Source organism: Ranitomeya imitator, chromosome 3, assembly GCF_032444005.1.
Source record: "Ranitomeya imitator isolate aRanImi1 chromosome 3, aRanImi1.pri, whole genome shotgun sequence".
In the NCBI taxonomy this organism is placed as follows: Eukaryota; Metazoa; Chordata; class Amphibia; order Anura; family Dendrobatidae; genus Ranitomeya; species Ranitomeya imitator.
Window position 1 is genome coordinate 197,801,269 of NC_091284.1, and position 25,959 is coordinate 197,827,227.

General features: G+C 48.1%; 1 protein-coding gene across 1 annotated transcript in view; it reads left to right on the top strand.

The window, feature by feature from the left end:
• Positions 1–5,670: 5,670 nt before the first annotated feature.
• MOV10 (Mov10 RNA helicase) overlaps positions 5,671–25,959 on the top strand; it is a 154,875-nt gene continuing 134,586 nt past the window's right edge. The window contains exons 1-2 of the mRNA XM_069761738.1: positions 5,671–5,780; positions 25,558–25,758. Of these exons, the coding sequence (XP_069617839.1) occupies positions 25,625–25,758 (134 nt within the window). The 5' untranslated portion in view covers positions 5,671–5,780; positions 25,558–25,624. The remainder of the gene's footprint in view (positions 5,781–25,557; positions 25,759–25,959) is intronic.

Consider the following 25,959-nt stretch of genomic DNA (forward strand, 5'->3'; position numbering starts at 1 on the left):
GTTTAATTCATCCATTTTTGTAGTATTAGGCTGACGTCACACTAGCAGTATTTGGTCAGTATTTTATATCAGTATTTGTAAGCCAAAACCAGGAGTGGGTGATAAATACAGAAGTGGTGCATATGTTTCTATTATACTTTTCCTCTAATTGTTCCACTCCTGGTTTTGGCTTACAAATACTGATGTAAAATACTGACCAAATACTGCTAGTGTGACGGCAGCCTTAGACTTCTTCAAAAGTTCCTTACATTTTTTGGAGTAGAGGGATGCAGTGTCCTCCCATTTTTTTATAAAATCTTCCTCACTGATAGGGAATGAGGGGAAGACCTGTATCCTTAATCCTCTTGGGATAAGGCCCCATGAGATGTATCTTTCTAGGAAGCCCTATTCCACCAGAGGTAGGTACGTTTTTTATTCAGTATGTCCTTGAATTTTTTGCTTTGATCCGAAATGTCCCAGGTTTTAGAGTCTAAGTCTAAAATGCTACCCAATCCCTCACTAAAAACCTTGTCCAATTGTGTAAGCCATGCTTTTTCGCATTCGCGGTAGTCTATCTGTTCTGTGAGAACACAGAATGTAATGGAAAACAAAATGATCAAAACAGAATAGATAATGACATAACAACATGTCAATTAAGGTCCTATGCCTCTATTCCTAGGACCTGGGAACTTCTCACACGGATACTCCTCTGATAACTTTAAATACGAAAGGACATAGAATAAAAGTCCAAATATTTTTGTGCAAACATGCATTACTTTATTAAATGTAAAGGCACATTACAAACCTGGACAAATGTTTTAATGCTCCAAACATAAAAACAAATGTGTTAAGTTAACCCTTAACTTGTCAGACTGCTCAATAATTTATAGATATAGCCATGTATGTTATCTGACAAAATATGGATTGCTACTAGTGTACAAGATCATAATCAATAACCACACAGGAATACATCACCAGAACCCCTATCAGTGCAGAAATACAAGGTCGCAACCACCATCAGTACATGACTGCATCACCAGAACCATTATCAGTGCATGAATAAATCAACAGAACTGCAGCGCCCCAGAGACCTGGTCATTGCAGTATGGCCCTAAGGAGAGTAGCGGTACGTCCGATGGCACTAAAGAGTTCTCCTGACCAGGTATCACCAGAACACATTATACTTCACACTCTGGCCACTAGGGGGAGAAAAAGGCCTTATTTATTGGGCCACTCCTCACACTGGTAAAACTAGGGGCTGGGGAGGAAGTTAGTCAGAAGCTGACTGGGTTGGAACCAGGCAACATCCCGTGGCAGGGGGTGTTGCAGGGAGAAGGCACAAGGGGGTCCCTGTCAGGTGTGGGAACCTGGCAGGTGCCTAGCGAACAGAACAGAACGTAACGGAACCGCGCCTGCACACCTTGCGGCGGTGTCCTAAGAAAGAGACAAGAAGGGAAGGATATTGTGGAACAGTGTAAACGAGATCAGCACAAAGGAGAGCCATTAAGAGTCGTGCCGAGAGAGACAGGCAACATCTTACTGAGGCGCGTAGTCGGTGGCCGGATCACCGTAGGAGTAACTGACTTCAAGCCTTACTTCAAATTCTGCTGGAAAGTTGACTATAGGTGGGCTGTCTACCTTAAACACCTACGAAGACATAGGGGGCAACATTGGGAGAGGGGTGTCTCTAGGGTCCCGGAAGACCTCCAAGCCTTCCCGTCAAACGGGTGGCGTCCTAGCCAAAATATACCTGGGGGACGTTAGAAACTAGCAACATCTGGAACCAAAGAACGAGAGAAAGAAAGCTGTAGAGACCGAACGAACGAGAACAGCAGTTGTGAGGACTTCTCCGTCTCCGCTCTTGGCTCTGCCTTCTCCGTCTCCGCTCTTGGCTCTGCCTTCGCCTTCTCTTCTCTTAGTTCCACCTTCTACTCGTACTCAGCCTCCTGCGTTTCTGTTCTTGGTTCTAGCTCTTGTGCTTTCGCTCTGCATCCGCTCTTGCGGTCTTTCTCTACTTGTTACTTAGTCCTCCTGTCTGAATAGGTTCCTACCTGTTTCACATACCTGCCTGCAGACCGGTCCCTACCGGTTCTTCCTATGTTCCAGCCGTACCCGCCTGCCTACCAGAGAGCCAGCCATGTCCGCCTGCTCGCCAGTGTCTGTTGTACCCGTCTGCCTGCCTGTGTCCCAGCCGTGCCCGCCTGTCAGCCAGAGTGCCAGTCGTTCCTTAGTGGGATCAGCAGCCACAGCCAGACATCACCCAGGAGTGGCACCTGGTAGTTACCTATTGCACAAGTCTGACCTCACCATCAGAGGCTCCAGCGAACACCTAGGAAGCTACTTAGTTACGCCCCTTCCAGGGAAGTTTGGTCTGTGGTCCAGTGGGGCCACACCCCCGTATGCCCGCGCCAACCAGTCTGGGCGCGTGCGTGACACTGGCCTTAGCCCTCAATCAATGCCAGTTGTCAATTGTCTCTGCCTGGAGTCATTGCTCTTTGGACTTTCCTGACACTCTGACCAAGTTCTGCTAAGCTAAGTCCTTCCATGTCCTTTGCAGTTCACTTATTGTGGACTTGTTGTTTTGTACTGTCTTGTTTTTGCTCTTTTGTCCAGTTTATCAGTATGGATCTATTTAGCTAAACTGGAAGCTCTCGGCAGCATAGTTTCCCTTCCACACCTTTAGTTAGGTGTGGAGATTTTTGCATTTCTCTGCGGTGGACTTTTTCTAGTGTTTTTCTACTGACCGCACAGAGCTCTTTTCTATACTTTTCTTTCTAGCTAGAAGTGGTCTCCTGTGCTCAATCTTGTTTCATTCTACGTATGTCATTTCCTTCTCCTCTCACAGTCATTACATGTGGGGAGCTGTCTTTCCTTTGGGGATTTTCTCTGAGGCAAGATAGTTTTCCTGCTTCTATCTTTAGGGGTAGTTAGCTCTTAGGCTGTGACAAGTTGCATAGGGAGCGTTAGGAGCAATCCACGGCTGCTTCTAGTTGTGTGTTGAGCTTAGGGTCTGCGGTCAGTATAGATACCACCTGCTCAGAGCTAGTCTCATGTCGCTCCATAATCACCAGACGATAACAGTTGGTACAATGACAGTAGGCCCAGCCAAGGAGCTAGGCGGTCCTGCATTGGGGAAGTTAGAATGGAAAGAAACGAGTTATGTAGCATTTTATGGTAGGCCTTTAGTGGGTTCAGCAAACACACCCTTAAAGGAAGAGTTAGTTAGTTTTTCAGAAATTTGCACTTAGTAGGATACCCGGCTGGGTACTAAAGGTTGTTTATAATATAGATGTTATTTAAAACTATTCAATCTTGTTATTGTTTGCAACGTTCAAGCGTCCTCACCTCCCATAAAGGGAAGCACCTTTTCTAATTACTTGTTCTTAGCATTCAAAATTTTTTGTATGTCTTGCACAGTATTATATTGTTGTTCTTCTTTCCAGTCCAGGAGTACTGGATTTAACCGGGGGGGAGTGCAGCGCCCCAGAGACCTGCTCGTTGCAGTATGGCCCTAAGGAGAGTAGCGGTACGTCCGATGGCACTAAAGAGTTCTCCTGACCAGGTATCACCAGAACACATTACACTTCACACTCCGGCCACTAGGGGGAGAAAAAGGCCTTATTTATTGAGCCTCTCCTCACACTGGTAAAACTAGGGGCTGGGGAGGAAGTTAGTCAGAAGCTGACTGGGTTGGAACCAGGCAACATCCCGTGGCAGGGGGTGTTGTAGGGAGAAGGCACAGGGGGGTCCCTGTCAGGCGTGGGAACCTGGCAGGTGCCTAGCGAACAGAACAGAACGTAACGGAACCGCGCCTGCACACCTTGCGGCGGTGTCCTAAGAAAGAGACAAGAAGGGAAGGATATTGTGGAACAGTGTAAACGAGATCAGCACAAAGGAGAGCCAGTAAGAGTCGTGCTGAGAGAGACAGGCAACATCTTACTGAGGCGCGTAGTCGGTGGCCGGATCACCGTAGGAGTAACTGACTTCAAGCCTTACTTCAAATTCCACTGGACAGTTGACTATAGGTGGGCTGTCTACCTTAAACAACTACGAAGACATAGGGGGCAACATTGGGAGAAGGGCATCTCTAGGGTCCCGGAAGACCTCTAAGCCTTCCCGTCAAACGGGTGGCGTCCTAGCCAAAATATACCTGGGGGACGTTAGAAACTAGCAACATCTGGAACCAAAGAACGAGAGAAAGAAAGCTGTAGAGACCGAACGAACGAGAACAGCAGTTGTGAGGACTATTCCGAATGCTCAGCAGGGTAGGACTACAACACACAGGCGCTATTGGTAGACAACGATTTCCATCTGCGAGGGAAACTCTGGATGTGCCCATCGGACCGGCCGGTCTCTGATAGCCCGGTTGAACGTGCTCTGGACTGAGCATATTGAAGCCTTCAGTAAAAAGGTAAAGAGACTGCAACCTGGTGTCCTCATTATTGCCTGCACCTCACACCATCACCATCCACCTTACTGGGAAGCCCTGGGGACATACTTCACCTGTGGGAAGGTATACCATCCAGCTGCCATTCCATCACCCCAGCGGACCCCACAGCAGCGTCGGTCACCCTGACCGAACACCACAGGTGGCGTCACGAACCCCTGACAGACTGTATTTTCACCTTTATTGGACGCCCCTTAGCAGGGTCACGACCGAGTCCAGCCACCGTGACAACCGCAGAATCGAGCAAAAAGGAGTGACTTGTGGCCCTGTGTTTGGGGGCGCTCCAGAACCACCATCAGTACAAAAATGCATCATCATAACCACCATTAGTACATGGATATATTACCAGAACCACCATCAGCACATGCATATATTATCAGGACTGTCATCAGTACATGAATAAATCACCAGAACCACCATCAATAACACGAATAACATCAATAACATAGCATAATGACTTTGCACAGCCAGAGTTCGTTTCTGCAGACTTTTATCTTCTCCGGTCTTGTACAGCACATCCCGACATGGTGCCCTTAAAAATAACAGTGATCACATGCTCCTGAATATAAATATCTGCCCTATGATGGGCCTCAAAATAAGTAATTGCCCCACACTATGCTATCTGCACAAAATATGCCCCTCACCATACTGGCCATTGCCGTTGCCTTCGACAACACACCTCGGACTTCACATCAGGTGGCCTGACAGCTCCTCCACTGCAGACTGCGCTTGAGACAAAAGGCCTACCTGCCCCTCGCCCAACAATTCCACTATATATAAAAACACATATATGATACACTGTGATAGTCAACAGATGATATGCAGTAAACACATTGTCATAATTACATACAAATAACATTGTGTACATTGTCTGATCTCTGTGTCACAGTATAGCATATAGTGAATTGGCTATACTGTGACATGAGATGGTATGGGCACCGGACATCATATATAGATAGCTCTAGATTTCATATAGTCTATGATCTCCTGTACAGTCAGCGTAGGGTTCTCTATAGTCCGCAGTGGTTGCATTATTGGGGGCACATTGTGATTTATGCCATCAGTTTGATTATTCATACAGATTGGGTGACTCTGGGGCTGATGACCTCCCACTGACTGCAGGATCTGTATGATAATTTAAACTGCTGCCATAAATCCCACTAATTCTCAGCTAGACAGTCCAAAGGCCCCTGCCTGGACTTATCAGGAGGTGAATGTCTGCCTGTCACCTCCTCACTGTACAAACAGTAGAAGTCTCTGGGCCCCATCACTTTCTGGAGGTCATACAGGATCTGGCCTCCTGTGTTCCCAGGCTGAAGCTCCTCTCCTGCAGGCAGACACCAAGCAGCCCGACGTGAGTAGTGTATGCTGTGCTGCGGGCCGGGCCAGCACCTGGTTCTATCATTGGCTTTATAGTAGTTCTGGTGCAGTTTGTTGCTACAGTTAGTGGACAACGAAGGCATTGAGTGCTGTAGATGGGGGCGGGGAGCATTCCTGACCTGGTGGTGAAGTATTAGGAACTCTAGTTTTAGGACTCACTAAACAAAACCAAGTTCAGATTGTATTGTGAAATCAGGTGATAGGGTTGTTTAATTTCTTTAAATTATTTGCATGACTCACTGATAGATTAAAAATGCAATTTATTTCAGGTGTCTCTCACTACTATGATCTAGGAAAGATATATATATATATATATATATATATATATATATATATATATATATATATATACATCTTTGTACCTTGTTAGCCAGTAGATAGAAAAATATTTAGGATTGAAAGTCCTCAGTGGTTGATACCTTTTAATGGCTAACTGAAAAGATGGTAACAAATTGCAAGCTTTCGAGACTACTCCAGTCTCTTCATCAGGCATAGAATAATACAAAATCTGAGGAAACACGTACAGCTCTGGCAAAAATGAAGAGACCACTGCAAAATTTTCAGTTTGTCTGATTTTTCTCTTTATAGGTATGTTTGAGTAAAATGTAAATTGTTCTTTTATTCTATAAACTACTGACAACATCTCTCCGATGTTACAAGCAATAAATTTTGTATTTATTTTCTGAAAATGAGAAATGGTCAAAATAACAAAAAAGTGCATTGCTTGCAGACCTCAGATAATGCAAAAAAACAAGTTCATAATCATTTAGGCTACGTTCAGACTAGCGTTGCGCGCCGCTGCGTTGGCGACGCAACGCACGACGCACACAAAAACGCGGCAAAACGCACGCAAAAACGCTGCGTTTTGCGACGCGTGCGTCATTTTTTGCCGAAAATCGGACGCAAGAAAAATGCAACTTGCTGCGTTTTCTTGGTCCGACGCTAGCGGCAAAAAAGACGCAAGTGTTGCAAAACGCAACACACAAAAACGCATGCGTCCCCCATGTTAAACATAGGGGCGCATGACGCGTGCGTCGCCGCTGCGTCGCCCGACGCTAAGGCGACGCACACTAGCAGAACGCTAGTGTGAACGTAACCTTAGAAACAACGATACCAATGTTTTAACTCAGGAAGAGTTTAGAAATCAATATCTTGTGGAATAACCATGATTTTTAATCACAGCTTTTATGCGTCTTTTCATGCTTTCCACCAGTCTTTCACACTGCTTTTGGGTGACCTTATGCCACTTCTGGTACAAAAATGTAAGCAGTTCTTCTTTGTTTGATGGCTTTTGACTATCCATCTTCCTCTTGATTGTATTCCAGAGGTTTTCAATGGGGTTGAGGTCTGGAGATTGGGATGGCCATGACAGGGATTTGATGTGATGGTCCTTCATCCACACCTTGATTGACTTAGGGTACCGTCACACTGAAACGACGCTGCAGCGATACGACAACGATGTCGATCGCTGCAGCGTCGCAGTGTGGTCGCTGGAGAGCTGTCACACAGACAGCTCTCCAGCGACCAACAAACCCGAAGTCCCCTGGTAACCAGGGTAAACATCGGGTTACTAAGCGCAGGGCCGCGCTTAGTAACCCGATGTTTACCCTGGTTACCAGCGTAAACGTAAAAAAAACAAACACTACATACTTACATTCCCGGTGTCTGTCCTCCGGCGCTGTGCTTTCCTGCACTGACAGTGAGCGGCCAGCCGGAAAGCAGAGCGGTGACGTCACCGCTCTGCTTTCCGGCTGGCCGGCGCTGACACAGGATGCAGGAGGAGTGCAGAGAAGCAGAGCGTCGGGGACAGACAGCTGAAGGTAAGTATGTAGTATTTGTTTTTTTTACGTTTACGCTGGTAACCAGGGTAAATATCGGGTTACTAAGCGTGGCCCTGCGCTTAGTAACACGATGTTTACCCTGGTTACCAGTGAAGACATCGCTGAATCGGTATCACACACGCCGATTCAGCGATGTCAGCAGGAGATCCAGCGACGAAATAAAGTTTCAAACGATCTGCTACGACGTACGATTCTCAGCGGGGTTCCTGATCGCAGTAGCGTGTCAGACACAGCGAGATCGTAAGGATATCGCTGGAACGTCACAGATCGTGCCGTCCTAGCGATCAAAGTGCCACTGTGTGACGGTACCCTTAGCTGTGTGGCATGGCGCATTGTCCAGCTGCAAAAAAACAGTCCTCAGAGTTGGGGAACATTGCCTGAGCAGCAGGAATCAACTGTTTTTCCAGGATAACCTTGTATGCGGCTTGATTCATAATTCCTTCGCAAAGAACAACCTGACCAATTCCAGCCTTGCTGAAGTATCCCCAGATCATCACCGATCCTCCACCTAATTTCACATTGTGTGCAAGACATAGTGGCTTGTACGCCTCTCCAGGTCTCCGTCTAACCATTAGACGGTCAGGTGTTGGGCAAACCTGAAAATTAGACTCATCAGAGAAGATTACCTTACTCCAGTCCTCTATGGTCCAATCCTTATGGTGTTTGGTAAACTTCAGCCTGGCTCTCCTTTACTTCTCATTGATGAAAGGCTTTTTCTAGCTTTACATGACTTGAGTCCTGCCTCTAGGAGCCTGTTACGAGCTGTTCTTGCTGTGCACTTCACTCCAGCTACCATTAGCCATTTCTTTTGTAGGTCACTTGATGTCATCCTGTGGTTTCTGAGTGACAGTCCAATAAGATGACGGTCATCCCAGTCAGTGGAAAGTCGTTTTTGCCCTCTGCCGGTCTGTAGCTTTGTTGTCCCCAATGTCTGTTGTTTGACCTTGTTGTAATGGACTGCCGTCTTAGAAATTTTAAGGATGGAGCCAACATGAGGCTCACTCTGTCCCTCTGCTAGAAAAGCCATAATTGAGCTCTTCTTTTCCTCATTCAAGACTTTTCTTTTCAACTCCTTTTGCATGGTTAAAAGTTACTTTTTCATTTCTATTACTTTTGGGATATTTCTACCACTTGTTTTGCCATCCAGCTTGTTCTATTGCAAGAGGATTGTGAACACAACAGCAGTGTTTTTTATACTTTCCTTCGTTAAATAAGATTTGGTTCTGGTTATCACCTAATCAGAAGCACATTAAGTAGAATGAGGTGTACTCTGATAGGAATTCAACTGACACTGGAATGCAATGGCTGTCAGACATGTAGATAAGCTGATTTAAAAAAAAAAACTGTGCAGTGGTCTCTTAATTTTTGCCAGAGCTTTATTTATACACAACACAGGAAAGAAATAATGAAATAGATAAGACAAGTGACATGAATATATTTATTGGAACAGTTAATAGATAAGGATTGTGAAAGTTTCATTATCCTCCGATTGGGTTCTGGTTCTGTGTTGTGATGCCCCCACAAGGTCTGAGGAGAAAATTCCTTAATTGATGTAAAAAAAAATCAATGGGACACATTAATTCCTGCACTGTGTCAAAGGTTGCCATGAGTTTATACTCCCAGACTCTTCTGTCTCTCTGAGATTTGAAGTTACCTTTTAATATAAGTAATTTCATGTCTATGGTTCTGTGATTAGGGATACAAAAATGTTTGGCCACAGGTAGATCTTTTCTTTTTTTCTCTTATTGTGTAGCGATGAGAATTTATCCTTGTTCTAAGCTTTTGCCCTGTCTCCCCTACATACAGACCCCCAGTTGGATATTTAGTACAAATAATGAAGTACACCACATTAGATGAAAGTCAATGGGTCCGTGTAAAACACGTACTGCACACGGACGTTGTCCATGTGCAGTCCGTGTGCCCTGCAGGAGACAGCGCTAGAGATAAGCGCTGTCCCCCCCACGTGGTGCTGAAGCCGCCATTCATGTATTCTCTGCAGCAGCGTTTGCTGTAGAGAAGATATGAATAATCCTTTTTTTTTTGTTTCTCGTGTTTAACATAAAGATCCATGTCCCCATCCCCCTCCCACCCCCTGTGCGCCCGCCTGCTGTTATTAAAATACTCACCCGGCTCCCTCGCTGGCGCTGCTTCCTGTCCTCGCCGCAGCTTCTCCTGTATGAGCCCATTACAGTCATGAATATGCGGCTCCACCTCCCATAGGGGTGGAGCCGCATATTCATTACTGTAAATGAGCGGCCCCACGTGACCGCTCATACAGTAGAAGGTGTGGCCAGGACAGGAAGCAGCGCCAGCGAGGGAGCCGGGTGAGTATTTTAATAACAGCGGGCGGGCGCACAGGGGGTGGGAGGGGGGTGGGGACATGGATCTTTATGTTAAACACGAGAAACAAAAAAAAAAGGATTATTCATATCTTCTCTACAGCAAACGCTGCTGCAGAGAATATATGAATGGCGGCTTCAGCACCACGTGGGGGGGACAGCGCTTATCTCTAGCGCTGTCTCCTGCACGGTGCGTGTGGTACCCAGTCGGCACACAGGCGGCACATGTGTGCCGCCTGTGTGCCACACTGATGTGCCACAGAAACGCACGTGCACACGGACACGGATAATTCCGGTACCGATTTTTCCGGTACCAGAATTATCTGGACGTGTGGGACTGCCCTAATGGTACCGTCACACTGAACGATATCGCTAGCGATACGTGACGTTGCAGCATCCTGGATAGCGATATCATTGAGTTTGACAGGCAGCAGCGGTCAATAAGCAAAAGAGTCGAGCGCACTGCTAATAACACATGCCAATAGATACAAAACTATGAGGGTGCGGAAGCAGCAATAAACATGAACTATGTAACAAAAAAGAAAAGCATTACTGCAAAAATACGCACTCCATCAAAGAATACAAACAAAATAAATAAGATAAATAGACTGATTTTATTAACAGATCAAAAAAACACACTACAAAACGATAAAAACACAATTAAAAACAAGTAGACAACATCACAACAACACAGGTGATAAAGACCATACCTAGATGTAATAAGGCGACTAAACACAGACCAATTGGCTCATGGAGTATATGCGCTAGTAATGCCTAGAAAAAATCAAAAAATCGTGCCATATAGGTCCCTAAAGAACCATTCAAAAAATAGTGAAAATAAGGCACAAAGATTTAATCTATAACAATAAAAATAGGCAAGATATGAGCCAAAGAAAGGGCTGAGAAGCCACCAATATACAATAATATCACTAGATATTTAAAGCATAAATAGGAGGAAACCCCCCATAGTAATACAACCTGGTGGTACGATGTCCCCACGCGTATCGCCTGGCAGACTAGGCTTCGTCAGTGAAGGCAGCAGCGATCTGGATCCTGCTGTGCCATCGCTGGTCGGCGCAGAAAGTCCAGAACTTTATTTCGCCGCTGGACTCCCGCAGACATCGCTGAATCGGCGTGTGTGACGCCGATTCAGCGATGTCTTCACTGGTAACCAGGGTAAACATCGGGTTACTAAGCGCAGGGCCGCGCTTAGTAACCTGATGTTTACCCTGGTTACCAGTGTAAATGTAAAAAAAAAAAAAACACTACATACTTACATTCCGGCGTCTGTCCCCGGCGTTCTGCTTCCATGCACTCCTCCTGCATCCTGTGTCAGCGCCGGCCAGCCGTAAAGCAATTACAGCGGTGACGTCACCGCTCTGCTTTTACGGCCAGCACTTACACAGTGCAGGGAAGCAGAAAGCCGGAGGACGCGACAGAAATGTAAGTATGTAGTGTTTGTTTTTTTTACATTTACACTGGTAACCAGGGTAAACATCGGGTTACTACTACGCGCGCCGCGGCAAATTTTAGGCCACACCTCTGACCACACCCATTTCACAACTAGCCACGCCCCAACCACACCCATTTAGCACTTCTGATCACAATGTTTCGTAAACAATAATTATAAACAAAAAAATATGGCCACACACGACGCTCCATACTATACAATGGCCCCACACGACGCTCCATACTGTACAATGGCCACACACGACGCTCCATACTGTACAATGGCCACACACACGACGCTCCATACTGTACAATGGCCACACACATGACGCTCCATACTGTACAATGGCCACACACATGACGCTCCATACTGTACAATGGCCCCACACACGACGCTCCATACTGTACAATGGCCCCACACACGACGCTCCATACTGTACAATGGCCACACACACGACGCTCCATACTGTACAATGGCCACACACACAACGCTCCATACTGTACAATGGCCACACACGACGCTCCATACTGGACAATGGCCACACACGACGCTCCATACTGGACAATGGCCACACACGATGCTCCATACTGTATAACGGCCACACACAACGCTCCATATTGTACAATGGCCACACACACGACGCTCCATACTGTACAATGGCCACACCCACAACGCTCCATACTGTACAATGGCCACACACGACGCTCCATACTGGACAATGGCCACACACGACGCTCCATAGTGTACAATGGCCACACACACGATGCTCCATACTGTACAATGGCCACACACGACGCTCCATACTGTATAACGGCCACACACAACGCTCCATACTGTACAATGGCCACACACGACGCTCCATACTGTACAATGGCCCCACACGACGCTCCATACTGTATAACGGCCACACACAACGCTCCATACTGTACAATGGCCACACCCACAACGCTCCATACTGTACAATGGCCACACACGACGCTCCATACTGGACAATGGCCACACACGACGCTCCATACTGTATAACGGCCACACACAACGCTCCATACTGTACAATGGCCACACCCACAACGCTCCATACTGTACAATGGCCACACTCGATGCTCCATACTGGACAATGGCCACACACGACGCTCCATAGTGTACAATGGCCACACACGATGCTCCATAGTGTACAATGGCCACACACGATCCTCCATACTGTACAATGGCCACACACGATGCTCCATAGTGTACAATGGCCACACACGACGCTCCATAGTGTACAATGGCCACACACGACGCTCCATAGTGTACAATGGCCATACACGACGCTCCATAGTGTACAATGGCCACACACGATGCTCCATAGTGTACAATGGCCACACACGACGCTCCATACTGTACAATGGCCACACACAACGCTCCATAGTGTACAATGGCCACACACGACGCTCTATACTGTATAATGGCCACACATGACGCTCCATACTGTATAATGGCCACACACGACACTCCATACTGTACAATGGCCATTGGCCACATTATGCTCCATACTGTATAACGGCCCCACATGATGCTGCGTACAGCATACTTGCCCCACGTGATGGTCCATACAGTATTATGGCGCCACATTATGCTTTGTACAGTATAATGGCCCCACATGATGCTGGGTATAGAATAATGGCCACACATAATGCTGGGTACAGTATACTGGCCACACATGGTTACCCCACCCCCATCATTGCCTTCTCCATCACTACACACAGACACCTTTCACCGCGCTCCCTCGCAGCAGCCGGCAGCTTCCACACCCACGGCACTGAATGGTGTCATCCAGCTGCGCCGCTGACTGCTCACGTCGCTGCAGCTGTGATATGCCACTGATAAAGACCTCCGTGTCTCCTGTGCCAGTCCGTGTCAGAGCGAGGAGCAATATCTGCTCCGATCTGACACAGCCAGCGTCCGCTCCGTACACATGCGACTCCGCTCCATACACCTCGTACACACACAACTCCGCTCCATATACCTTGCACATGCGGCTCCGCTCCGTACACACACGGCTCCGCTTCGTACACCTCATACATACGGCTCCTCCCCATACACCTTGTACACACACGGCTCCACTCCATACACTTCGTACACACACGGCTCCGCTCCATACACCTTATACACACACAGCTCCGCTCCGTACACCTCATACACACGGCTCCTCTCCATACATCTCGTACACACATGGCTCCGCTCAATACACCTTGCACATGCGGCTCTGCTCCGTACACCTCGTACACACATGACTGCGCTCCATTCACCTTGCACATGCGGCTCCGCTCCATACACCTCGTACACATACGGCTCCGCTCCATACACCTCATACACACATGGATCCACTCCGTACACCTCGTACACACACGGCTCCGCTCCGTCCACATTGCACACGCTGCTCCGCTCAGTATACCTTGCACACACATGGCTCCACTCTGTACACCTCATATACATACGGCTCCTCTCCATACATCTCGTACACACATGGCACCACTCCGTACACCTCGTACACATGCGGCTCTGCTCCGTACACCTCGTACACACACGACTCCATTCCATACACCTTGCACATGCGGCTCCGCTCTGTACGCCTCATACACACACGGCTCCACTCCGTACACCTCGCACACACACGGCTCCACTCCGTACACCTCGCACACACACGGCTCCACTCCGTAGACATTGCACACACACGGCTCAGCTCCATACACCTTATACACACACGGCTCCGCTCCATACACATTGCACACGCTGCTCCACTCCGTATACCTTGTACACAAATGGCTCTGCTCCGCACACCTCGTACACACGCTGCTCCGCACACCTCGCACACACACACGGCTCCACTCCGTACACCTTGTACACTCGGCTCCGCTCCGTACACATTGCACACACACGGCTCAGCTCCATACACCTTATATACACACGGCTCCGCTCCATACACCTTATACACACACGGCTCCGCTCCATACACATTGCACACGCTGCTCCACTCCGTATACCTTGTACACAAATGGCTCTGCTCCGCACACCTCGTACACACGCTGCTCCGCACACCTCGCACACACACACGGCTCCACTCCGTACACCTTGTAGACTCGGCTCCGCTCCGTACACATTGCACACACACGGCTCAGCTCCATACACCTTATATACACACGGCTCCGCTCCATACACATTGCACACGCTGCTCCACTCCGTATACCTTGTACACACATGGCTCTGCTCCGCACACCTCGTACACACGCTGCTCCGCTCCGCACACCTCGTACACACGGCTCCGTACACGTCTTACACACACGACTCTGCTCCATACACTTTTCACACGCTGCTCCGATCCATACACCTTGTACACACACGGCTCTGCTACATTACAGTGTCAGACTGTCACAATCACAGGGGCTTTGGTTTAGCCCCTTTTATTAGGCGAAGGGGGGGGGGTTAATAGCAGCCACAATAGCGTTGTGTTGTCACCCTCTCCCAGGGAGACAGACGTGTCAGTGAGTCCTCGATCTCACTCACACTGATCTGCAGATAACACAGCAGTGAGCACTGAGCAGCCGAGGCAAACAGAGGAGGCTGTGAGTGTGTCCGTCCCTCCCTGCTCAGCCCCACTCATTCCAAGCACGATTACTAGCCAGCCATTAGAATTAGCAGCTCCAGTCCACTCACACTGCTCTGCTGCTTACATCAAACTAGAAGTGTCCCCTCTCTCTCCCTCTCTGAACAGTGACGCTGGGAGACTCAGGAACATGGGGAAGGGGCATGGCCTAACAAAAGGGGGTGTGACGGAGTTCTCCTGCTGTCTCCCGGGATGAGAGCGTCCTGCGCTGGACAGCGGGGCAAAGAGTCAAATCCGGGAAAGTCCCGCACAATGAGGGACGGTTGGGAGGTATGCCTAAGGGTAGCCCAACCAGTAACTGTATTTGGTTTAGGGCACAATCACTTTTTCACACAGGGCTCTGTAGGTTTGGATTTCTTTTTCCCTTAACCCCTTAGTGACGGAGCCAAATTTTTGAAATCTGACCAGTGTCACTTTATGTGGTAATAACTCTGCAACGCTTCAGCAAATCCCAGTGATTTTGAGATTGTTTTTTCGTGACACATTATACTTTATGATAATGGTAAATTTAGGTCAATATGTTTTGTGTTTATTTATAAAAAATATCAAACATTTGAGAAAAATTTTAAAAAATTAGCAATTTTCAAAATTTGAATGATTATCCCTTTAATCCAGATAGTCATACCACAGCAAACAATTAATAAATAACATTTCCCACATGTCTGCTTTACATCAGCACCATTTGTAAAATGTTATTTTATTTTTTTTAGCATTTTAGGAGGTTTCAAAATGTAGCAGCAATTTTTCATTTTTTCAAGGAAATTTACTACATTTATTTTTTTAGGGACTTATCCATGATTGAAGTGACTTTAGGGGTCTCATATATTGGGAAACCCCCAAATGTGATACCATTTTAAAAACAGCACCCCCTGACATATCAAAATCTGCTGTCAGGTAGTTTATTAACCCTTCAGGTGCTTTACAGGAATTAATGCAAAGTGGTATGAAAGAAATTAAAATGTGTATTTTTACCACCTAAATGCCTCTGACTTCTGAACAGATTACTACAGCAATCAGACTCTAAGGCCATGTTCACACAGTGCGTTTTTTACCACGGAAACGCAGCGGTTTTGCCGCTGCGGTTCCGCAGCTGTTTTCCATGCAGGGTACAGTACAATGTACCCTATGGAAAACAGGACCCACTGTGCACATGATCCTGAATTAAAAAAACAAAAACGCACTGATTAGCTGCGGTAAAAAAGAAGTACCATGTCACTTCTTTTTGTAAAACAGCAGCGGTTCTGCACCTATTGACCTCCATTGTGAGGTGAAAGCCGCAGTAAAACCCGCAGATGAAAAAAATATCTGCGGGTTTTACTGCGGTTTGTGGTGCAGAACCGCTGCAGTGTGGCTGCCCCCCCGTGCCCCAATCCCACCCCCCCATGCTCCGATGCCACCCCCCCGTGCTCCGACGCCCCCCCCGTGCCCCCATCTCCCCCCCTTATACTTACCCGGTCCCGTTGTCCGTCCGGCCGTCTTCTCCCTGGGCGCCGCCATCTTGCAAAATGGCGGGCGCATGCGCAGTGCGCCCGCCGAATCTGCCGGCCGGCAGATTCGTTCCAAAGTGCATTTTGATCACTGAGATATAACCTATCTCAGTGATCAAAATAATAAAAAAAAATAGTAAATGACCCCCCCCCCCTTTGTCACCCCCATAGGTAGGGACAATAAAAAATAAAGATTTTTTTTTTCCCCACTAAGGTTAGAATAGGGTTAGGGGTAGGGTTAGGGTTAGGGTTAGGGGTAGGGTTAGGGGTAGGGTTAGGGGTAGGGTTAGGGTTAGGGGTAGGGTTAGGGGTAGGGTTAGGGTTAGGGGTAGGGTTAGGGTATTTTCAGCCATTTTAACCCTAAAAAACTTCCTAGAAAACACACAGACTCTGGCTAGAAAACTGCATCAAAAAAACACATCAAAAAACGCATCAAAAAACGCATCAAAAAAGCACCAAAAAAAGGACCTGCGTTTTCTGCCAAGAGCTGCGGTTTCAGTCCTGAAAAAAAAAGGATGGAAATCAGGAACGTGTGAACATACCCTTAGGCCGCTATTTGGTCATGAATTGCCATGGAAAATATCAGGACTACACAATCATGATCTGAGGGCACCAATTGGGATAAAGAGGAAGACCCCACACTCTGTTAACCATATATAATGATGTAGTCACTATTGACAGCAGCATCTAAGGGGTTAAACAGATTTGGATGGGGCAAACAGTGATTGTGGCTGATGCGGAAAGTTGTCAGCTTTAGTGTACAGCCGACAGCTGCTGGATTCTTACCTGTATGGGGAGGCTATTCTCTTATATGTAAGGTCAGTTAAAAAGGACAGGCCAGAGCGAGCCGCCCCCTCCCCCCCAAGGCTAAGCGGAGGCCAGCATGACAATGGGTTGGAGAGGAGGGGGTGGGGCTGTAGGGGTTAACAGTACTAGGGGGCGGGGGGGCTAGTGGAAGAGAGGGTTAGGGAAGTGTCAGGGGGCGGGGGCCGGTCAGTTCCCGCTCACCAGCACTGGAAGCAGAAGCATCATGTCAGGTGTGGACGCTGTGCTGCAGAGCCTGAGGGCGGCTGCAGCCTCCCGGCCTCCTGGATGGCTGGAGGCACAGGTTGCCCACCTGCTGGATTGCGGCGCCGGCGGCAGTGGATCCTCACCGGCGGTCCCCCACCTCGATCGGCGGGCTCGGCGGACACGGCCTCCCGAGCGCCTATCGCCGGATCCTGGGCCTAGCGCCCCCTGCAGGCGTAGGAGCCCCTCCTGGGACCCTCCAGGCCGGGCGCCGGTAAGAGCAGCGGCTAGTAGGCCCCGGCCTGGGAGGAATCCGACTGCCAGGCGGGGCGCAGCGGCGGTTGCAAGGCCCTCACCTCGTGGTGCGGTGGGGGCGGAGCCAAGACGCGCCGGGCAGCGCTTGGGGCCTAGAGCAGCGGGAGGCCGCGGCGGTGCCGGTCCCGCCGCGCGGCCTGCCTCGGCGGTGCGAGCGGGGCCCAGAGGAGCGGTGGATGGAAGCGGGGCGGGCGGCCCGAGGCAGGACGGCGCTGGGTCGGCCCCTACAACAGCGGCAGGGGGTCCCCCTGCTCCAGGGCTTTGGAGCGGACAGCCTCCTGCGGCGGCCTGGAGTGCGGCTGGCGCCGGTCAGCAGGATGTGCCCTCGCCGGTCCAGGCGGCGTCTCCCCCTATCGCGTGGAGTCCGAATCCGGGGTCCCAAGGGCCAGCGGCGTCCCGTAGCAGCGGGTCTGACGGACACCTCCAAGGCACATCGGTGGACGGGTCGGTGGCGGATTGGGCCGTCCGTGGACGTCTGGATACCAGCACTCCGGCTGGAGGGACCACAGATCCCTTGCAGCCCGGTGAGTATGCGTCTGTGTCTCGTGTGTGTTCTTTTGATGCTAGTGCGCCTGCGCTTAGTGGGGGTCAGGGAGCGCTTAGCGGCGTAGCTGCGGCGGGGGTGGCAGGCGGCGGTGAAGCGGCAGGGGTACGGGAGCTTTTGGTTAATGTGCAGAACCTACTAGCTAGATTGGATCGTGATGTGGCTCCGCAGGGTTTTCTGGGTGCTTGGTCTGGCGTATCACGGAGTCCGGTTAGTGCAGCAGCAGTGCAGGCTGAGGTTGCTGAGCCAGTTTCGGTTTCTGTGCAGACCGAAAAGGAGAAGGAGTGTAGGGTCCATTTAGATGATAGGGTGCACGGCGAAGTATACGTGTGTTTTGAGGGCCCGTTGGGGGCGCATCTTAAGAAAGAGGTCAGGGAGAAGATTAGCAAGGACGAGTACGTTGAAATTTTTTCACTGCTCCCCCTAGAGAAATTTAACATTGACAAGGGGAAGAAGGAGGATTTAAAAAAGGAGGAGGAAGAGAAACGGCGTTGGCGTTTGATTCCCCAGACTTTTGCAAATTGGCTTCAGGCTTTTGCCATTTTGGCCAGTGTTATTGGCGAGAAGGCTCCGGAGAATTGCTCGGGGCTATTTTGCTACATGGACTCCATCAGCGAGGCTCATAGGGTGTATGGCGGTCAGGCGTGGCTGAGGTACGATGAGCAGTTTAGGCAGAGAAAAGCTGTGCGGCCGGCCATTAGGTGGGACCAGAAAGATATTGGTCTCTGGTTGCGCGTGATGGCGCAGTACAAGTTCGGCCATCCCTTTCAAGGGGGGGCCGGTGGGTCCGGCCATGGACAGAAGTTGGGCGTCTGCTGGCAATTTAATGAGGGACAGTGCAAATTTGGAAGCAATTGTAGATTTAAACATTTGTGCTCCCACTGCAGTGGCTCCTCCCACGGAGCCGCGAAGTGCTTTAAGAAGGGCAAGGCAAAATCAGGTTCAGGTAATTCCCATGGGGGAGACTCTGGTGATGGTGGAAAGGATGGTCCCTTATCTAAGTAGGTACCCGGATAAGGAAAAGGCGGCACTGTTATTGTCCGGTTTTACGGAAGGTTTTGTTATTCCGGCACCTCCTTTTAACATAGTAACATAGTAACATAGTTAGTAAGGCCGAAAAAAGACATTTGTCCATCCAGTTCAGCCTATATTCCATCATAATAAATACCCAGATCTACGTCCTTCTACAGAACCTAATAATTGTATGATACAATATTGTTCTGCTCCAGGAAGACATCCAGGCCTCTCTTGAACCCCTCGACTGAGTTCGCCATCACCACCTCCTCAGGCAAGCAATTCCAGATTCTCACTGCCCTAACAGTAAAGAATCCTCTTCTATGTTGGTGGAAAAACCTTCTCTCCTCCAGACGCAAAGAATGCCCCCTTGTGCCCGTCACCTTCCTTGGTATAAACAGATCCTCAGCGAGATATTTGTATTGTCCCCTTATATACTTATACATGGTTATTAGATCGCCCCTCAGTCGTCTTTTTTCTAGACTAAATAATCCTAATTTCGCTAATCTATCTGGGTATTGTAGTTCTCCCATCCCCTTTATTAATTTTGTTGCCCTCCTTTGTACTCTCTCTAGTTCCATTATATCCTTCCTGAGCACCGGTGCCCAAAACTGGACACAGTACTCCATGTGCGGTCTAACTAGGGATTTGTACAGAGGCAGTATAATGCTCTCATCATGTGTATCCAGACCTCTTTTAATGCACCCCATGATCCTGTTTGCCTTGGCAGCTGCTGCCTGGCACTGGCTGCTCCAGGTAAGTTTATCATTAACTAGGATCCCCAAGTCCTTCTCCCTGTCAGATTTACCCAGTGGTTTCCCGTTCAGTGTGTAATGGTGATATTGATTCCCTCTTCCCATGTGTATAACCTTACATTTATCATTGTTAAACCTCATCTGCCACCTTTCAGCCCAAGTTTCCAACTTATCCAGATCCATCTGTAGCAGAATACTATCTTCTCTTGTATTAACTGCTTTACATAGTTTTGTATCATCTGCAAATATCGATATTTTACTGTGTAAACCTTCTACCAGATCATTAATGAATATGTTGAAGAGAACAGGTCCCAATACTGACCCCTGCGGTACCCCACTGGTCACAGCGACCCAGTTAGAGACTATACCATTTATAACCACCCTCTGCTTTCTATCACTAAGCCAGTTACTAACCCATTTACACACATTTTCCCCCAGACCAAGCATTCTCATTTTGTGTACCAACCTCTTGTGCGGCACGGTATCAAACGCTTTGGAAAAATCGAGATATACCACGTCCAATGACTCACCGTGGTCCAGTCTATAGCTTACCTCTTCATAAAAACTGATTAGATTGGTTTGACAGGAGCGATTTCTCATAAACCCATGCTGATATGGAGTTAAACAGTTATTCTCATTGAGATAATCCAGAATAACATCCCTCAGAAACCCTTCAAATATTTTACCAACAATAGAGGTTAGACTTACTGGCCTATAATTTCCAGGTTCACTTTTAGAGCCCTTTTTGAATATTGGCACCACATTTGCTATGCGCCAGTCCTGCGGAACAGACCCTGTCGCTATAGAGTCACTAAAAATAAGAAATAATGGTTTATCTATTACATTACTTAGTTCTCTTAGTACTCGTGGGTGTATGCCATCCGGACCCGGAGATTTATCTATTTTAATCTTATTTAGCCGGTTTCGCACCTCTTCTTGGGTTAGATTGGTGACCCTTAATATAGGGTTTTCATTGTTTCTTGGGATTTCACCTAGCATTTCATTTTCCACCGTGAATACCGTGGAGAAGAAGGTGTTTAATATGTTAGCTTTTTCCTCGTCATCTACAACCATTCTTTCCTCACTATTTTTTAAGGGGCCTACATTTTCAGTTTTTATTCTTTTACTATTGATATAGTTGAAGAACAGTTTGGGATTAGTTTTACTCTCCTTAGCAATGTGCTTCTCTGTTTCCTTTTTGGCAGCTTTAATTAGTTTTTTAGATAAAGTATTTTTCTCCCTATAGTTTTTTAGAGCTTCAATGGTGCCATCCTGCTTTAGTAGTGCAAATGCTTTCTTTTTACTGTTAATTGCCTGTCTTACTTCTTTGTTTAGCCACATTGGGTTTTTCCTATTTCTAGTTCCTATTCTAGTTTCCTATTTTGTGGTTCCCGATGTTAGAAAAAATTTGCATTCAGCCTTGTTACACTCTGAGGTGGTTTCAGAGAAGTTACGTAAGGAGGTGGCTCTGGGCCGCATGGCTGGCCCTTTTGACCACGCTCCGTTTGAGGACCTAGTTGTTTCCCCTCTGGGGGTGGTCCCTAAGAAGGAAGCGGGTAAATTTCGCCTTATTCAGCACCTGTCGTATCCTAAGGGTAGGTCGGTGAACGACGGCATCGATCCTGAGTTGTGCTCGGTGGTTTACGCATCATTTGATGAAGCGGTAGTTTGGGTGCAGAGATGCGGAAAAGGCGCCCTGCTTGCAAAGACGGACATAGAATCCGCTTTTCGATTGTTGCGGGTTCATCCGTCTAGCGTTAGACTTCTTGGATGCTTTTGGGAGGATAAATATTTTGTTGACAGATGTTTGCCCATGGGTTGTTCGCTGTCTTGTGCTCTGTTCGAGGCGTTTAGTTCCTTTTTGGAATGGGTGGTACGGGACGTGTCTGGTTGTGACGCGGTTCTACACTACCTAGACGATTTTTTGTGCATCGGCCCGGCGGGGTCCGATTGCTGTGCAAGGATTTTAAGTGCGATTGAATGGGTGGCTTTGCGGTTTGGGGTCCCGCTGGCCCCGGGCAAGACGGAAGGCCCGAGTACATGCTTGTGTTTCTTAGGCATAGTCATTGATACCGTGCGGTGGGAGTTTCATTTGCCTGAGGACAAATTGACGGGCCTACGGGAAGACGTTGTGCGGACTGGTCGCCTGCGTAAGTTGCCGTTGCGAGACCTGCAATCACTGCTCGGTAAACTTAATTTCGCTTGTCGAGTCATGCCAATGGGGCGAGTTTTTTCTAGGAGGTTGGCTAGCGCTACGGCGGGAGTTAAGGCTCCGCACCATTTCGTGTGGTTATCAGCTGAGCACAAGGAGGATTTGGCAGTGTGGAGTGAGTTCCTGAAGTCATATAACGGTAGGTCGTTGTTTATGGCGGGCGTGATTGACAACGAGTCGTTGGAATTATTCACTGACGCGGCCGGAGGTTCGGGTTTTGGAGTGTACTTTCAAGGGCAATGGTGCGCGGCAAAGTGGCCTGCGAGTTGGATTTCTACCGGTTTAGTTCGTAACATTGCTCTCCTGGAGATTTTCCCGATTTTGGTATCTGTGCACTTGTGGCAAGATAATTTTCGGAACATGAGTGTTCGTTTTCGCTGCGATAACATGGGGGTGGTGTGCGCGATTAATAGCTTGTCTGCATCATCGCCGCCGGTGGTTTGCGTGTTACGGCGTTTGGTGCTATTGTGTTTGACTTTGAACGCGCATATTACAGCGTCGCATGTGCCTGGAGTTCATAACTCTATCGCTGACTCTCTTTCTCGTTTACAGTTCGATCGTTTTCGGTCATTCGCCCCGGAGGCGGAGATGGTCGGTTTGGAATGCCCTCCAGAACTTTGGCTAGCGGTGTCCGGGACGCTCAGGCATTGATTAAGGCGTCGTTGGCTCCCAGAACCTGGGAGGCCTATCAGGCAATCTGGCGGGAGTGGGAGGTTTTGCTAGTGGCGGCATCTGGAGGGTGGAGCCACCAGGATCAGATTGGGATCCTGTTGTCATGGTTAAGCTGGGGGGCATCAGCGGGTTGGTCTCCTGCAAAAGTGTCAAGAGTCATGGCGGCTCTTGCCTTTGGTTGCAAATTGCGGGGTCAGGACGATATCACCAAGTCCTTTCTGGTGCAGAGGGCCGTAAAAGGTTTTAGGCGGCGGCCCAGAGGAACAGATTCTAGGCGGCCTGTGTCTTTTAACGTTTTGGAAAAATTGGGCGAAGCGTTGTCTTCATTGTGTTCTTCGTTTTTTGAGCTTTGTTTATTTCGGCGGGGTCCGTTATGTGTCCAGTCTCTTGCCTTAGCATCTTTTGGGGCCTGCAGCCTAGGCGGGATGGGGCTTTGTTATGTCACCAGGACGGTTCCTGCTTGTCTCGATACCAGTTTACGGCAGTTTTCAAAAAGGCGATTTCCTCGGTGGGTTTGGATGGGGCTTGCTTCGCCCCTCACTCCTTCCGGATAGGAGCCGCAACTGAAGCGGCAATTGGGGGATTGGGGGATTCCGCCATTCGTAGGATCGGTAGGTGGCGCTCCAACCGCTTTAGGAGTTATGTGCGGCCACAAGGGGTGGTCGATGGGGTCTTATAGGCTTGATGGAGCGTTTTGCTGCAGTAGGGGACAGTTATTAAGTTTGTGTTTTGTTTTCCAGGTCACCAAGGTTTATTGGTGTGGATTCTTGGACACTCGTACGTGCACTGGGGAGCTCTGCGAGCCGACGTTCGGACGGAGGGCAGGCAACTGGGCTTTGATCGAAGCGTCGCAGTTATCCGGTGGCTCGGTTTTCGGGGTATGGCCTGGAATCGCGTGTTGCGGGAGATCCAGAACAGCGTGAGACTGGACAGAGCCCCCAACGTTTTGGTTTTGCACGTGGGGGGTAACGATCTCGGGGTCCGACCTTTTCGGGAGTTGGTTAGAGACATAAAACAGGACTGTTTGCGTTTGTGGGTTTTGTACCCGGGATTGACTATCGTCTGGTCCGAAATTGTGCCGCGGAAACGGTGGAAGCACATGCGGTCTTTGCAAAAAATTGATAAGGCCCGCATAAAGGTGAACAGGGCGGTGTCTGCCTTTGTGGTTAGGAATGGGGGCGCGGCGGTCAGACATTTTGAACTGGAATCAGGACATGGGGAGTATTGGTTGGCGGACGGCGTTCATTTGAATGCTGTCGGAATGGATTTTTGGGCTCTCGGGTTACAGGAGGGCATTGAGAAGGCCATAGCTTTTCGGTCGGGTGGGGTCTCGGGCCTCGTTGTGGCGGTTGGGGGGAGTCCTTGGAGTTGGTGGAAATTGGTTTGGGGGGTCCATAGGTATATGGCTCCTCTGTTTTGAAGTTTATTATGTTTCGGATCTGGTGATTGGTGGTGGGGAGTTCCGGCAGGGGTGGTCGGATCTCACGTTTTTACCGCGAACAGTGAACCCTCTTGTGGGGTTTTTGGTGCTCCCGAGCCAGGCTTACAACGGCTGGGAGTAAAATATGGTTTGAGTTATGTTCGCGGTATGGTTAAAATCACCAGATTCTTTTGGGCTCCAAGGACTTCCCCTAGTTTTGAAATGTATGCTTTTACATTAATTGTTAACTGTTGTTTTGTTTAATAAACAGGCTGCTGTGGCCTACATAATTCCAAAGAAACTCTTGTCTCTGTCTTAATTGGGAGAATGGGTTCGGGTGGTCGCGCTGGGAGAGAAAGGTAAGGGGCTGTAAGAGTGTCAGCGGAGGTATCTCCCTCTTTCCCAGGAGGCTTCGACAATACCAGGGTCAGGCGTATTGGCTGTCCTTAAGGGGTTAATAATAAAGACCTTCATCTAAAAACTGCATTTTGTGGTTACTTTGTGTTATCTTTGTATAATATTTACATTTATTTGGTGATCTGAAACATTTAAGTGTGACAAACATGCAAAGCAACTGCAAATTAGGAAGAGGGCAGCACTTTCACACAACTGTAACAGTTGGATCACTGTAGCGGTCAAACTTTCTTGTAAGAGGGTGACGTCAATTTTCAATCTAAAATGTTGTATTGTACCTCCTTATGTCCCATTATCCAGCAGCCCCTGATTATGAAAGTATGACGGCTAAAGCGAAGCAGAAAAAGGAAAAACAAAACTGGAACCAAATACTTTTATCGGATATTTTGTATGTAGTGTATATTGTATGCCCTTAGAAAGTATCTAGTCATACACCTTCCTGCAGATATTAGATTACTCAGAAGATACATCTATCTATAGATCTATCTCTTACATAAGTCTATTCATTTGACAGCATATGCATGAGTCAGTCTCTTGCCATGAGCACATAAGTTTCAGTTTCGTTTCTCCCCTTTTACTCTTTGTTGAGTGCCACACCTGCTTTGTGTGTATATAAAGGATTCTTTTCATTTTCCAGTCCTACGTGTCCTACCGTCAAGAGGATAGTCATCCACATCTCGTATGATCCCAACTGACAGGAGAAAATGCCTTCTAAATTTAACGTCAGAGACCTGAGAGACACCGGAGAGAAATTTCTGCAACATCTTATAGAAAGTGACAGAGTGAATGTGACCGATAAACAAGAACTGAAAAGTATTTATGCGGAGTTCAAAAAACAGTAAGAGTATTATTACTATTATCATCGTTATAATTATGATTATTATCACCATTATTTTTTACATGTGTTTTAACATGTGGACAATTTATTTAAAGCAGTATAATTAAGATAGAATTCATATACGGTACTTGTTTCCCTTTGATCCCTTAATTTTTTAGCCAGAACTTCTGGTAATCTGGTATCTAAAAAATAAACTGAAAA